The following is a 17404-nucleotide window of genomic DNA, read 5'->3' on the forward strand; positions in this document are numbered from 1 at the left end:
TGTTTTTAGTACTGGAATGTAAGTGATGAAAATAAAACATTAACTATATGTTTGGTTCATAATAAAATGACAATATAAAAAATTCTTTATTACTGTATAAACATATAAGACCAAAAATAGGAATTTGTGTTTAAGGGTTTATCCTCTTCCATTGCCCACCACATAAAAAGCATTAAAAAATAAGCAGTTAAAGCAGCATACAGAAATTGTAACTTTTTACATAAAAAGTGAACATTTATGTATCTATACTGAATACAGTACGGTGATAATAAATTTGAACACATTGAAGCAATCTAAATATTTCATAAAAGTATTTTTATCAGAATTTTAAGGTTAATTAAATTTGCCTTAATTTTGTAAAGGTATTTATAACTGTTGAGAGCTATTAGGAACTCCAGCTGTTACAGCTAGGGGTCTGGCAAGCTAGGTCTGTCACACCAATTTATTAGACATATTCCTCAATATGTACTAATCTCTTATCTTTGTTTTCTATTTCAATTAACTTTATTGGAAATCTATTTAGAAACGAGTCTAAAATGATAAATTATCCACAACGCATCTCTTGGTCTTCACCCATCATGAGCAGTAGCTTCCAGGAAGCTTGAGAATCTAAGTAAGCGTAAAACACATTTTCCATATTGGGAGAACCTCTTCCATGAAGTAAGTGCTATTCTGGCAGTGAAGAGTAATAATATTCAGGTAGATGTTTTATCAAAATTGAAACAGTATAAAATGCAGAAAAGGTACCTTCATTTATTTAATATTTTGCTGATGTGCCTACAATACACTGCTGAACAATGCCTGCTATAGAGGATTATCACCAACAACTGAACAAGTGTTTTGGTTAATACAAAGAAATCATTATTTTGATTCAAGCTTGGCAATACAAGCAGTAGTGTGCCTGCTGTTTAAGTGCATTGTTTATATTAGAGGTTCTAAAATCATGCTTATGTTGAGACATTTATGACCCGAGATCATTACCCTGGAAACTCACTTGCACCTGTTTACTCAATTACCATAAGATATACAACATATTGCTACCTCTACTTGCTTTATCATTCTTCTTTTTGTTATTGTATTCCTTGTAGTGCTGACAAAATTATACAACTGATTCTTTATGGGGTGTGTGTGTGTATATATGCATTTCAACATAGGTTCTGCAAGCTATTACAACCTCTACTACAAACACACTTGCCATGCCTAGATATGATACTGGTCAACCCAAACTTTTAATGTTCAATGTGAAAGCAATGCTGTTATATTGCTTGCGATGTGTGGCTGAATAGTGACAACCCTGCTCAGCACTATCATTTTCTTCATTACACGTATTAAGTACAAAGACTTAACTGAATATGGAAATGTTAGCATAAGACAGTGAGGAATCAAATAGTACATAAATTCCTCAAGTACCTGAGAATTGTAATTTGCCTCATACTGCTACAAGTTCCAATAAGCATCTCGTGCTTGCTTACTCAGCTGGGCCAGAAATACCAGATTTAATTCCTGTGTTTGTTACATTCTAAATAGACAATAACTGGAAGCTTTTAAATTCCAGTTTAACGAGTTTAACAAATATTGCAACAAAACAATGACATCAGTACAACATGCACGATGTATGATGACCAAGCAACACAACACAATATGAAGAAATGACAATGTTTTGGTCCGTCGTGGACCATTATCAAGTAGTGTGTTGACGATGATTCAGGATGGACCGAAATGTTGTCATTTCTTCATCTTCTGATGTGTGGTTTGGTCATCATATCTTCAGGCACGTTATTGTGACTCATCGTCTGCATGCATTGTGTGTGTGTGTGTGTGTGTGTGTACATAGCATCTAAATATGTAATAAATGAAAGCGCCTAAGAAATGTCCTAATTGTCTTCCATGGTTTATGTTCATGAAATATGATTATTGTGGTCTTGGATTTAAAAAGGATGTTTTTTAAATGCTTATACATAACCTTTTACAACTGCTAAATTAAAAATATACTTGAGTAACCAAGCATGGTATCAAGCTGTCACACTAGCATACAGCCTAAGCTTACCGTGCACTTACAACGTGCCGGATTCAACACGTTTCGAAATGAATTCCTTTTTCAAGTGATGTATGGAGTTGAGTATCAATATTATGTACAGTAGAGTAAATCAAAATGAAAATTTATATTATCTATACAGGTATTTCTTTAGTACAATCTTTTTTTTTTTTTTTACTGAATACTTTTTTCACTATTTACATGTGTGGAAAGAGGAATCGGAGCACTTTTTATGTAAAACACCTTGAGGCAATGTGATGTCCTCCCACTTCATGTGGGATGTCACTCGTACGCAAGGAGCGCTAGCCATAGTGTAAATTCCTTACCTGGTTGAGTATCAGGTACGTTACATTAAATATCCAGGTGTGCATACACCAGCCAAAAGTGCACCATTTGCTCTACATGCTCCCTATGTCAAAATAGTCTCATGGTTGGGGCTAATAAATTAAGTTAGGTTCACAAGTCAAAAATGACTCGTCAACCCCTATTTTTCCACAAGTTTAAACTCGCATCTTATATTTCACGATTTTTGAGCATCAGAAACTGTACGAACATGCTTCATAAAGTCAATTTCAACAATATAAGGCTTAAAACAGCCTAGAGGCTAGAACACAGGGACAACACAATGAAACTGACAGTATTCAATCCCACTTGTTGGGAACAAAGATGTATTATCACTGTTAACACCAGACTCACTTAGGTGAACCACCATAAGTGGGAGAGCCTTCATAGGCTCCTCTTCTATATGGAGGCGCACCATAAATTGGATCCGAGTTGACACTCCACAGATTAATTCTCTGCGGCGATGGAGACGAGTAGTTAAGACGCTTGTTGACAGGTTCACTGCCCCCACTTCCAGGTGAACTTGAAACTACTGAAAAAATAAGGTAAATATAGGTAAACTGCATTAAGAGTGATTTAATGAGAAGTATCATGAAAATAATTCTGAAATATCTAACCCATTTCTGCAAATTTAAGAACAATATTTATAAAGTTTTTTAAATTCTAACTTTAATTGCTAAATACTGTACTATCCTAAGTATGTCAGCACCTCATGCATACTCCAGTTTTCTCTTCTAAATTAAGACTTGGCTGTAATATAAACTATATTTTAGTCCACGTGGAGAATTGTAACAATCCATTTAGAAGGCACAAATTACTGTGAAGGTGTGTAATGTGCTTACCTGTATCTTGTCGAAGCTTTAGGACCCTACGCCTAGATTTTGGGTATCTAGTGTATTTATTTTTATTTCTAGTATATAATGTACTTAAATGTAGTCAGGATGGTAAGCACAAGGAATGAACTGGGAGCAGCAGAGGTGAAAGTTACATAATCCACTGTTCTAAGAACAAGTATAATACAGTATTACACAGGTACATGAGCCAGGTCCCTGAGTGCTATGAAGTGTGGCCCCATGCACTGGACCTCACTCCACACAGACAAGATAGGTAGGCACACATGCACATATACTATGCAGACATGTACTTTTTCTTTTTTGAGCTGGACTGTTCCAAGCTTGATTGTTCGTAACTATTACAATGTGATTCTCTTTTAAGGGTAAAAGATTTTGAGTGGTGATGTAGGCTGTAGATTCACTGAACAATATTCACGGTTCTCACCTGGGGAGAATGACGACATAGAGGGGGGAGGTGCAGGTGAATTGGCAAACACACCCTTCTGTTGCGTCTGCTTGTACCCAGGGCCAAAGAGAGCATGATAGCCTAAAAACACAGATATAATTTAAACACTGTCATGCATAACAAAATTATGATTCACCTCAAGCACATAAAGCAGCAAGTAATAATCTTAACCAGCCTTATTAGTTATAACATTACAAATCCAGCTCATTTCTTAAAAACTCATTTCTTTCCTTGCCAAGGCAGCACCTAAACATAGAGTAAAGAATGGGAAGTACAGTATATGGATTATTAAAGTAACAATATCGCTTGTACATGATGAATGACAGGCTTCACTACATACTCTGCATTATTTCATAATAAAACCAAAATCCTGAAGAAATGCAAACTTTGTAATGCCAAAACAATAAATACTGTGATTCTAAAAGTGAGCTGGCAGAGTGAGGTTAAGGCAGTGATCGCAACCTTCTCTTACGATTCCTTATTCCTTTCACATGGTTAAGTGCTGAAAATATCTATCCCTTGTAATACACAACTTTTGCCAAATGAACAGAAAACATAGCTTCAACATCCAAAAATGCTTGACAAACATCTGCCCTTCAGAGTTTGGGCCTGGTAGCTCCAGCAATTTGACTGTGATGAAGGAAATCATCACCTAATTGAGTAAATCTAAATACCCTGGTATTTCCTAAAAGGTATTACAAGTATTTTTGATTCTACTGAAAACAAACACATTAGAAGAAGACCTTAACCTGCGTACTTACCGATTAGGATGCACGCTACTGTAAGGATCAGGCAGCCAGCGCTAACAAGAAACCTGTCATAGTTAGTGATTACAGCCACAATAAGACTGACGATTCCCAGGTCTACTCTTGGCACAGCACACGTTCCATCTCCCACTTGCTCCAACTCTACTGTGACCTGTTTAGGGAAAATTCAGACTTAGTAACTTTCTTCCTTATATCACCGTCTCAGAAAGAGACAGTGATATGAGAAAATGGGAAAAAGGAAAACAAAAAAATATACCAGTATATACAAAGGAAAAAAATGGAAAGGGAGGGGGGGGGGGATGGTGTTTCATAACCTTACTGAAGTTGTAAATGGAGAAATTAATTAAAAATAATTAAACCAGGGAGATTTTATATCACCAAGTCCATAGTTATTTTGAATATGAAATTTAAGTTACTTTTCATCTTGCATACTGTATGCTGAATTCCCCCCTTAAGCCCCCACACTGTTCACTTATTGGTCCAGCGTGTGGGCTCACACTGAACCAATAAATGAACTCACAATAAGTGAATCCATTTATTGGATTCCGGAAAATTAATTTTCAAACACATGCAATGGACTAACATCAATGGTATTCTTAGTGAGAGGTGAATTCACAGACACCACGAATGGTGACGCTGGTAATTCTGAAGTCCACAGAGAGTTTTTGGAGGAGATGATCAAGGGTCTCGTGTTGTCTTTCACATACCCCAAGGACACCTCCATACCATTAACACCACATGCAAGCACCTGGAAATGAGTGAAAAATGCATTTGCACACAGCATTTGGAATTCGGACTGTCCACTAAAAATCAATCCAGGAACAATTACAGTACGGTGAATACACATCTCATGGATAACTGAATTCTTGGAATACTTTCATGCACAATACTGCATTAAGATCAAATAATCTTGTAGTCCTGAAGGGTGATAGGTAAACACAGTACACTGGCAACAGTAGAAAACAGACCTGCAGCTTATCAAGGACCTCTGCTGTTCCTTCTAAGAGGACAGTTGAAGACGACTTTTCATTCGTGAGTTTTACTTCAGAAATGTCACTGACGGGTGAGGGGTAGAAAGGAACTGCTATTTCTCCAGACCGCACCTCTCCTTGCTGACCTCTGCCAACTACAACGGCTTCAATAATTACTGTCGAGTCCAGTGTTGCTAAATTGGATGACGGGCCAACAAGTGAGCTGATCTTGCAAGCATAACCTATGAATAATGAACAGAATTGACATTAGTTTCAACATTAGATATGAACTATACAATAATGGTGTTGATTTATTTTCATATTTATCTCCTCAAATCTTTGATGTCTTCTCTTTTCTATAACTTTATTTTTTTAAGTGAATGGCCACAAAGTTCCAAAAACATTTCTGCTTATGTGCTTAAAGTTTGATGTAATTTTCTAAATACAATGATCACAGATAGCAGGTACAGTATTGCTATTGCTTCACCTTCTACCCAGCAGGCACAGACAAACTGGGAAAGCACAAGCCATAGGCTTGGTGGCAAAAGACAAGACTTTGTTGTGGCAACAAAACTTTGAAAGAATCCAGATTTGAAAAACGTGGTGAGTGAAGCTGAACCAAAGAGGTGCTGCATATCCAACAGGTATACCCCCTGCATACCCCAACTGGAAGAAGGAAGCCGGAAAGCATACACAGTTTCTGACCAACCTCCAAGGGTTGCCAGGAACTGAAAAAAAGAAAAGGAACAAACTCCCAACATTCAAACCCTGAGCTCCACAAAGGATCTTCACTGGGCTGGCAAACCCACTGCTGGTAATGATCAATTTAACACAGGCCTGGTGACTAAACTCCACCAAAGAGCCCAGCAATCAAATCTCGCACCACCAACTCGTACAACAATGGAATATGAGGAAGGGCCAGGTGGATTCAAACAGATTCTGGTGAACCAGGAAGCATCCCCCTTAAAAAGCATCAAAACAAACAGGCTTGCCCCACCTTTTCCAACAAAGTGGGCATTCAAACTGAAATACTAATGCACACCCCCAGAAGAATGTGGAGCCCAGTTCTTAGACATCGGGGCCACAGCCCAAAGACCTGGGACCCCCACCCAGACCAGAAACTGAAAACACCCAGAATAAGGACCCGGAGCACATGGCACACAACCAATCACACAGAACAAAGGCTTAGGCTCATCCATGGCAAAAAGTCTGGGAAACATATCCCAGAGACCCACAGATTCTAGTCTTTGAGCAAAGGACACAAATTACAAATCTATAGTGTAACCTCAATTCGGCAAATCTCCAATTGGATATTTGGACTTTTTTGTTGGGCATTATGGAATATTTGCTATCGAGGATGTATTGTAATAGGAATTTTGCGATGAGAAAACTGACTGCCGAACAAAATAAACTGAAAAAAGAAGGGAAGTTCAAGTCTTCTGGTCATTTAAGTCACATAACAAAATGTCTGGCAACACAAGAAGTGTTCCAAAAATATGTAATGCGTGACAAAGTACAAATCACAAGCATACTGCATATAAAAGGGATAAAAAAGCAAGGCACATAACTGAATCTAGTACTGAGCCTGATCAAATCATCACAAGGATAAATAAGGAGGAATGTGAGGGCAGGCTAGGAACCTGGTGTTAGCCAGGGTGCTGCCATCTGGTGGCAGTGGATGGTCACATGGAAAACGAGTCCGTCCACGCGAGTAACCCTCGAGTTACTCACTCGAGAGTGCTACTTGGTGGTCCTTGCGATATCAAGTCTTACTTGGAAAGGCTTTAAATGTTCACGAGTGTACATTCTGCGATCCTACTAGGTTAGACTAAGTATTTCTCTAGTGCCTCCCTAGTACAAGTATGTATCACAGGAACATTTTAAACATTCCTGCTGCAATGGAACCTTTCCAATGGAATATTCAGTGAACTTGCCTAAGTAACATTCAGGTAGAATCACTCAGAAAAGACATGCAATTTGAAATAAAACATTTAAAAAAATAATCAGCATTCACATACAATATTGCAATATGCTTTGTAAATTAACTAAGTAATCAAATGAAATAAAATTAAATCAACATTAAAAAGCTTATCTGAAAGACTTGTAAAACTACTTTGCCTGGCAATGTGAAGAAGTATAATTGGCATTTTTATTACAATATGCCTTTTGTTTCATCTCACAGCATGATAGAACTACAGGTAATCACCTAAATCATACACAGAAGCTGTATACACAAATAACAAATAAACCACTACAGCATATATAACTTGTAGAAATCCCTGATACTTATTCTGCCATGTTTTAGTACCTGATGTGTAATCTGCACCTATGCACTACGCGATACAAGGATATCTTGAAGATATCCACGATATTTTGAGATACCATGATGTACAAACAGATCCTGCTCGCCTCCACTCTCCCTCCACCAAACTATTAGCATTACCTTTCTCTGGTACATAAACAGCTGTTGCATCCAAGACATTCTTCGTATCAACCTCAGGATGGGGTGGGAAGAAAGCTACAACACAAGTAAATGGAGGAGAACTTGCTGGAGGATCGACTGGGAGGCAGCCAGAAGATGTACTTCCCTCTGCTTCCAACATAACCATTGCCATTTCAAAGTCACCTTGGTGTCCATTCACTAAAGCCACTGGAGGACTAACAACAGTGATCTGAAATTAATACAATAAATACCTGTAACCATGAAGTCCTCTATTTACATTTTAACTACTGGGAATATGTATATTCATGAATAATATAAAACAAATAAAAAAGAAAGGGATTTCTAGACCAGTATAGCTAACGATATGAACAGAACCGAGTAATAAGTACAGGGGTGTAGTGATTACAGGGTGCTGTAATGAGTACGTACTAGTATAATGATCAGTGATTGTAATGAGTACATGGTGGTGGTCGTGTTCATAATGAAGAAGATGCAGGAAGGTGGAGGTGGTGAAAGAGGAGGAAGGCAGCAGAATGTGTTTGCTTAATAATGACTACAATGAAATGAGGTCTTTGATTGTATGCCTGCAACTACTAGTCTTGCTCTTCTTGGTTCATTTGAATTTCCACAATGTTTAAGTTCTTTGTCCCATAATTATGAATGCTGGTGGCTTACATAGTTTGTGCATGCCACCTATTGAAAAGCCATATAGTATACAATTATTTCCTTGTTTTTTTTATTGTGCATTTTTCTTTGTTTCACTTCTTTTCTCAATAGTTCAGTAGGGAATTTGGTTATATATCTAAATGCATTAGCAATAGGAATGCTAGTGATATCCTGCAACTTTACCTTGCACGAGGAACGTGTCACATTGATTGTTTGACAGTTTTGGTCATGTGCAATAGATAATGGTCACAAATTTATCTTTAAAAGCATACAATGAAGATTGACATTTAATCACCAGCATTATGACTTTTTCTCAAAAAGTTACTAATATATTAAATGCATTCAAGATGCATTCTCTTGAAGGGTGTTAAATGATGAGATAAGCTTAGCAGGAATCTCTCGGCAAACATTTTCTACCTGTGTAGGTGATCAAGGACCTTAGCAGCCTTCAGCAAGCCTTCGGTGTCAAGGGCACAAAGTGGGTTTAAACAAAGTACTGAAACTATAAGATAAAACTGAAACCAACCAATTCATAATAAACAAATTTACTTAAGGATCCCCAGCACAAGGTATATACATGCTCTTTTATTATTATTTGTTTATTCTTAGTATAAAATCACTATTTGGGATATGTTTGCCAACAAAGATTCAGTATCTCTTCTACTGGAAAAACCCAACAAACAAAAAATATGTAACTTTTTTCCTTCTCTCAGGAAAGGAAATACAAACTCACTTGGTTAATTGGTAAAACGTTGACTTCGGTTGTCATCGTCAGTGCCGAGTTTACTTCATACGACACAGAGGTGCGGCCAATCTGGTGACTTGACGCTACTCCGGAAACAGGATCTGGTGTGAGAATATCCCCACTTGCTGACCATGTTCCTGGTGATCCGTCCACTCCTCTAATATGTGAAGACATACAAACATGGCTGCCAAGAGGTAAAACGGCCTGAAAAGAGCAGACACACGTCAGATTAAACACACAATTATTTCAATGATCGTTATATATAATGCGGCAAATGCACTTTCTAAGAACAGTTACTATCATTTTTAATATTTCAAGGCTTTTATTAAATTTTACGTATTTAACTCCAGTCTTCTATTTAACAGGCAATTTGTTGTGTACATATATACAAGTAAATTTGTTCATATATATAAGTACATGGTAATTCCTATTATCCAAATCTCAATCATGTAGCCTTCTGCTATATCTGGATGAAATTGGGTAAGGGTAAGTATCTCTTGTACCTGTTAAGTTAAAAAGTTGAGTGGGTAAGTTAAAAGAAAATGGAGTGAATGGTTTCTAACAAGACCATATAATATTGGTGTCAACACATAGCTGGCCCCAGGCCGGGCTCGGGAAGTAGAACAACCCCTGAAACCCTCTCCAGGTATGCTTCTCCAGGCTTCTAACATGTTTGAAACAAAATCTTGAAAAAATAGCCTAACCTAATCCAATAAAATATATCTTGTCACACTATCTGATCCTAAATAAAGTAAAAGATGGGAGAAATAAGGATTATTACAATGAGAAGTAAAAAATAATGGGGGGTAAATTATGAGTGGCAGTTTGCCTCAGTATCCCTTACCAGCTCTACATCCATTTAACTCTTTATACACAATAAACCCATCAAACTATTTTATCATAAATTATATAAGAAATATAACACTTTTATGAATATAAGAACCAAGTAAACTGCAGAAGGCCTGGTGGCCTCTACAACGTAGCTGATATTTATATCCACCCACTCATTCATATATGACTAACTGATGCTTGAAACAATCAGGTGATGCCACATATATCATGTTACCCACTAATTTGTTCCAGATATCAACCAGTATTTACTCGGGTCTTTCCTGAACTTATCCAATTTATATCCACTGTTTTGCATTTCATTTTGTATTGATAAATTTAACACCTTTTTAATATCTCCTTTGTTACACCTTTGCATCTATTTGGATACTTCAATTCTGTCACCTGAGGGACAGAAAGGATGAGGAGAGTTAAAGAATGAAGTAAGGGAGAACAGAAAGTGAGGAGCATTCAAAGTATTGCAAAATGTGTGAAAAGTTTTAACATTTGAAGAAGAAAATAGCATGTAAACATACCCTGTCAGGAGCTATCACAGGACCAGCAATGATGTGTAGGTAGTCACGAATGAGGTCATTGTTTTCATCCCACATGTGCAGCACGGTATGTCCGGAGCCTCGTACATCTACCAGTAGCGAGTCATTGCTTTTTCCATGACTGACACCAACAAGATCAAATCTGAAAAATATTCAGATTACAATGTAACAATAAAGCTTAAAGCGTCCATTACTGTCACTGAACCTCAGTAAGTCAATAATTCTTTTGCATTTCTTTTTAATATAAGAAACTATAAAATCAAAATAACTATATAAATACTCTTACTGTAAAATATTACCTTGATGATCTAAAAGCTGACTTTGAATTTGTTGCATGAAAAACTCGTCCTCGGTTATCGTGGTATGAAAGATAAAGTTGCATTTTTGCCCCAACGGGAAGATCTTTGACTAATTCTCCTGAGGTTACACTCATGAAGCGTTCTACTTCAGCTTGCATGTAACTAACCTTCTTAACCTGAGGAAGAAAACACATTTTATTTGGCAATTTATGTATATTATATAAGAAGTTTATACTTTACCATTTTCCAAGCACAGTACCTGCTATATGTCCTGTTTTTAAGGGGGTCTTGTGTGTGTGTGTGTGTGGTGCTGAGAATTTCTTTACCTGGTATAAACCCAAAGAGTATTTATGGGCAAGAATGTATGCAAGGAGCCACTTGTCCAATTGTTTTACAAGCCTGTACCTTAGGGCTTAATTGACAGTTTAAAACGTTAAGTAGTGTCTGAGCTACACTCAAGATTACCGAACATTTTTACAGAACCAAAACACACGGACAATATATAGATTTTATAATTCTTCAATTTAATTTTGTATATTCTCTACGTCACCTAGTTTATCATGTTCACGGAAAATATTACATAAGTGTCACTTCACTTCATTCATCCCAAGAGAATGTGTCAAAATACAACAAGTCTTACCTCCACCAAGACTGATAAACTCTGTGAAACTCCATAGTTCTCCTCAATGGTCACTATAACTGTTGCCTGGCCGGTATTGCTTCCTGATTTAACAATGCCATCATGGCCTACAGTAATCACCTCAGGGGTCTTCCCTTCACTTCCATTACATTTATCTATCCTATACGACACTTGTCCATCACCATCTCTGAAAAAAAAAAAAACATATAAAACGTAACTAATAAAGACTAATGTGTATAACAGGAATCAAATACTAAGGAATATATTAATGGAAGGTCTTGCCATGATATGCAGTAACCTGCACAACAAGGGTTGTCTTAAGACTGTGACGAAGCAACAGAGCTGCAAGATGTTTAAGGCAGAGACCTGACCACCTACAAGACACACTTGAAGATTCAACTTTCACAATGTAATAAGTTGACAAAAATAATTTCAATGCTCTAGGTCTGTGCAAATATTACGACAAACAAGAGGATACGTATGAACAACTTTAATAAAATGCACACGATGAGTCATAATAACGTGGCTGAAGATATGATAACCAAACCACACATCATAAAATGGAGAAACAATAACATTTTAGTCCACACACAACTTGGTAATGGTCCAAGATGGACTGAAACATCGTTGTTTCCCCATTTTCTGATGTGTGATTTAGTCATCACAATTTTGACTAAAGTTCTTGCCACAGAAAAGTCATCTTAATGAGGGAAGAAAAGCTCAAGTCTAAGCGCTTATTGCTGAACATAATATAAAACAAAATATTTTGCTATAAGCAAAGAATCACAATAACATGCCTGAAAATATATAACCCAATCAACCCTTATCAATTTGCAACTTGAAGGTTCGCAACAGGCTGAACCGTCGTTACATTTTCCCTTTTTTTTCGTTTGTGTGCATTGGCAATTTATTTAGCTCAAACAAATCATATATGACCATATAAAACATGCCTATACTTTAATTTTAGCATAATTTTAAATAATACATGCGGGCAGGAACTTCTCGTTCTTTTTGTTAAGAAATGCTGTTAAGAAGACTTCCAAAAATTTAAATTCAAATTGTTTTGAATAAAGATGTGCATTTGACACCTGTAGACAGGAAGGTAAACAAAGCAGGACCCCTTGCAGAGAACCACTGGCAGTTAACTCAGCATAACACAGTACATTGGTGAATAACAGCTCAAATATGGAACAATAAATTACAGATTAAAGGATATTTAAGAGCCAAGCTTAATCAGCTTGAGATGTAAAACAGCTATGAAGATTAATTAAAGTTATTACCCGGAAAGACAACTGTGAAAGATGCCAAGAAATTTAACAGTCAAATAATCCTTTTTCAAATTTCTATTGACCAATGAAGAAGATCTTAGTAGGCTGGAGTTGGAAGCTACTGTATTTGTAAGCCATGTCAATTTTAAAATGTTATAGAGTATTGTATATAGGATGGGCTACAGCAACAGGATTACAGTCAGAAGCAAGCTCTATAATAAAACTGGTTGAATTGCAATATCATTAAAAAAAAAAAAAAAAAAAAATTGGCTGTCTGAGCATGAAGCAAAATCAGAAGCATTAGACCAGCCACAAAATCCCCGTCACACCTTAGCCACCCTGCTGGAGGAGCATCATTATGTTGACGTGTCTCCTTAACGCCCCACATAGCATGCTGAACAACATCTCTGATTGAAGAGGGAAAAAAAAAGTTGGTGGCAAAATAACTGATTTAGTGTTATCTTTATATAAGTTAATAATTGCTACTACCAACAAATACAAATCACATATGCAATTTACAAGCAGCCATGTATTCCACTCCTTACCTTCTGTCACATCACAAACCCTTCCTCTATGTTTCAAAACGTTAAATTTATCAGATAAATTAGAGCTCGGCATTCTCTTTCTTAGTAGTGTAATTTAATTGTCCATCTCCCACCATAAGCAATTTACACTTATACCTCTCAAATATACTCTCAATAAAGAGTATATTTGAGAAATCTATATAATCTAGTGAGTGCCAAGCCTGGCCACAGGCTTGAGAAGTAGAACTCCCAGAACTTCATTCAGGTACAATCCAAATATACCTAGATAGTATGTCAAGTCAGTTTTCAGGCCATGGTGCCTCCATCCAGCACAGTATGTACAGTACTGTTTCTGAACAAGACAGAAGCAACAGAGAAGTAACTTTCTCAGTTACTTCCCAAGCCATGCCGCAGTCCACCCAAGACTGCTCACATGCCTGACTACTCAACTTTTATTCCATTGTGACAAGAAGCTTTTCAAATGATCTTGCCACAAAGAGGAGAGAAAAGGAGAAATAACCTCCTCCTCTCTGTGGAGGAGAAAACAGAAATAACAGTTATACAAACAATAGAATCAAACCACTCAATATTCCTGCCAAGTGATCACTAAAATCAAGACAGCCAATTATCACAGCTAAATTACTGCACCAATTAGGAAACTCTCCACTACCCCCCGGATGACAATAATATCCAAACAAAAGGATTGGATGATCCAATAGACTTCACTTTTCTCCTTGCGTCCACCTTCCTAGCACACAGCTCGTTCAGTTAGTTATATATTCGGTTAGTTAAATTATTATGCACCCCATACCCATCCTGTGAGCAGTAGTGGAAAGGATTACAGAGGCCCATTTTTTTTTCCTAAAGTGAAACCTGTGAACACTGAACAGGACTATACTTGAGCTAAGAATCACGATTACAGTCATGAAACAATTAACTATGTACCTCAATTATATAACAAGTCAGCCCATGCAAAATTGCAAATAATGTACTGTAGTTATAATCCTTTTAAAAGTATTTTTTATAATGGTTTCTTACTTGTAGTAATTCATGCTTACAAACCACAACTATATACTGTAAACACATGCATCAACATGACTAACTCAACTGAAGCAAGCACAATTGGGAGAGTGTCTCTAGGATAAAAAGCTGTACCTGTTAGTGGTTATCTTGGCCTCAGCATGAGGAGATAACAGCAGCTGCGATGATCCATCACCAGGATACTTCAATTTTAATGATTCAAATACCTGAAAATAGAAAATATTACATATTTACATACAGGAAACTTTTTACATAAAGACAAATATATTTATATAGTGCCCCACTTAGCAGCACATGCAAGCATACAGAGCACTAAGCAATTATCAAACATGCTTGCATACACACAAGAAAATAGCTTAATGCAATGAGGAATGAGATCCAAGATCACATGCTGTACATCTTTCAGGGCAAATCAACAAAATCTACAAGTTTAGCTAATCCTAGTCCTAAACTTGTCTTTAGTCAATGTAAAAAACTAATTATTGTTAAGCCAATACATAAAATTAAACATTCAAGCTGATATCAGGTCAGCACAACGACTGGGTTAGAACGACATAATCAACTTGTAATGTTTCCCAAACAAATACAACTTCAATACAACAACTTAAAACAAATTTATACATTGACAGACACCTCTTGATTCGCCTGTTCTTGTATGCATACTGATAGCAGACTAATGTTTCAGAGAGGATTTAAAACTCTTAAACCTGAATTATAACTCTAAACTCTAACTCTTCCTGTATTTCCACTGAAAACTTTATCCCAACATAGACTTCAACCTTTGTGGTTCTATCTGGACATCTAAAATTAATCTTGAAAACAAGCAGACACAAATATCTATTACGTTGGCTGCTAAGCTTAACTATATAGTGATGAACTATATATTTTTTCACTGAATGAAGGTATCTCACATTTAGTAGAGGGAGGATGAAGTTATCCTGGTATCCTATAACAGCTTATCTAATTGCAATAATATTAAATAAAATACAAATATCCCTGTACCCCCTCTTCTCACCAAAACAATTAAAAATACAATGATAGAAACCCCACCAAAATCTACACAATCTTCCCAGCTAATTTCACCTAATTTTTGCATATTTTCGTACATGTAGGGGAACAGACAACAAGGAGAAGGGCAGCCTAATTAATTTGAAAGGAAGAAGGACAACAGGACTGGATACAAGATTGAGTCTTAGAGATGTAAGGAAATTCTCGTACCCTGTATGGGTGGTCAGAAAGTGGAATGCTGTGAAGGAAGCAGTTGTCGAAGCCGCTTCCATCCACAACTTGAAAAAAATACGATTGGAACTTGAAAAGTTTAAGATACAATTAGTGCGCCATGTATAAATGGCTAGGAGGTGGGGCATAGAGCTAAATCACACTCTCAAATAGTTACTGATGAGTTAGCAAATGACATTTTTGCCTGTAAGGGCTTTATCAGATCTAAGAGATTCAGTGGGCTTGTGCTCATATAGGGACAAAACACAGGAAAGAAGTCGATCAAATGAAGGTGACAGATTATGTCTTATAATATATAAGAACATTTAGTACCTGGTTGATTTGCATTGAACAAAGAATTTATTGGTAAACGATGATGTTATTGTTGCTGTTACATGCTTTCTGCCCTATGTTCTTCAGTCTTCATTAATGGACATGAAGAATACACAAAGAAACAACCGAGTAAATAATACTTGCCTTGATTTCTAGCGTGTCTGTGAGAACAGCATTATTTATAATCTGGAAGTCCGGGTGGCTCGCAGGAACGCCAGGTTTTACTTTAAGTGTCACCGAGATTCGTCCTGGTCGCTCCGCTTTCAGTCTTACAATACCATTATTTTCCTTAGTTTCTTGAAGTCCATTCTGAAATAAATGATAATAAGGAGCTTTAATATTAAACAACCGAAGAAAATGCATTGCTTATACAAGTTTTAACCGAAGTGGCAATCAAGTACAAGCATGCAATAATAATAATGTAACTGATAATCAATACAGTACTGCAGTTTAATTTAAAATTAAAAGTATAAAACAGTAAAATAATCATATTTAATTTCACCGTACTGTATAAAACATACTGCATGAATTTCATTACACGGTACATAAAAAAAAAGCAGGCTATGGTTGAGAGCCTGTCAACAAATGCACCTCAAGCAGTACAGGACGCGGACACACACATCCTTACCAACACAAAAAAGCAAGCATGTTTTGTGCAGCTTACCTTGTCATACACTCCAATGAATGAAGCAATTTGTTTGTTGTTAATGGACCACTCAAAGACCAAAGGAGGACCAGCTGTAGCATATGCTAGAGGATTCTGATGGTCCTCACTACCAAGGGCATACACTGGCATCGTTGTGCCAGTTTCTAGATGCGTCAGTGGAGCATAGATACGAATTTTCTCAAAAGGAATTACGTTGACAATCACCGTATCCTGTGTCAAATAATAATAAACAAAACTGCACTTTGAAACCTCTAAACATAAATTTGAAATATATTTAGATTAGTTGGTGGCACATATTCTTTTTTTTAGGCCTTATATAGTAAGCTTAGTGAAAAAATAAAAGTAATGACAATACAGCTTTCACATACATCAATACTTCATTTCTAACCATTATGGAGCAAGGAGGCATGACTTACTTGTGAATAAACAATCTTATGACCAGTTTCTTTGCCAACACTGACAGCTTGAGCAGTCAACACTGTTGTGCCCAGAGAGAGCGCAGTCACTACTCCAGCATGTGATGTGCTGGCAATCGTTTCATTAGTCACCGAATATTCCACACTCGCATCTGGGTACGGCCCACCGTTTGTTTCCACCTGAAAATATAATGAATAAAATATCATCACAAGCATGACCAATGCACGTATAGTTACAACCGATTCAGATGCTTCATTCTAATAGATACGAGACTTGAGACAGATGTTATATTATTTCAAGACATTTACTCCTAAACTTCTACTACCCTTTTCTCCTATTTTTACTAT

The 17404-nt window shown here is 36.8% G+C and overlaps 1 protein-coding gene across 2 annotated transcripts in view; it reads right to left on the reverse strand.

Moving 5' to 3' along the window:
- Nucleotides 1-2675: 2675 nt before the first annotated feature.
- Nucleotides 2676-17404, reverse strand: part of Gp210 (nucleoporin 210) — a 42158-nt gene continuing 27429 nt past the window's right edge. The window contains exons 23-36 of one of the 2 annotated variants that reach the window (XM_069312983.1): nt 17057-17236; nt 16638-16850; nt 16118-16282; nt 14537-14628; nt 11590-11776; nt 10950-11125; nt 10633-10792; nt 9257-9472; nt 7858-8086; nt 5412-5656; nt 5027-5191; nt 4438-4594; nt 3656-3757; nt 2676-2906 (exon numbers count right to left, since the gene is read on the reverse strand). In XM_069312983.1, the coding sequence (XP_069169084.1) occupies nt 2728-2906; nt 3656-3757; nt 4438-4594; nt 5027-5191; nt 5412-5656; nt 7858-8086; nt 9257-9472; nt 10633-10792; nt 10950-11125; nt 11590-11776; nt 14537-14628; nt 16118-16282; nt 16638-16850; nt 17057-17236 (2466 nt within the window). In that variant the 3' untranslated portion in view covers nt 2676-2727. Of the gene's footprint in view, nt 2910-3655; nt 3758-4437; nt 4595-5026; nt 5192-5411; nt 5657-7857; nt 8087-9256; nt 9473-10632; nt 10793-10949; nt 11126-11589; nt 11777-14536; nt 14629-16117; nt 16283-16637; nt 16851-17056; nt 17237-17404 lie in introns of both variants that reach the window. The other variant, XM_045756977.2, reaches the window with a different exon arrangement.

Source organism: Procambarus clarkii, chromosome 74 (assembly GCF_040958095.1).
Source record: "Procambarus clarkii isolate CNS0578487 chromosome 74, FALCON_Pclarkii_2.0, whole genome shotgun sequence".
Lineage (NCBI taxonomy): Eukaryota > Metazoa > Arthropoda > Malacostraca > Decapoda > Cambaridae > Procambarus > Procambarus clarkii.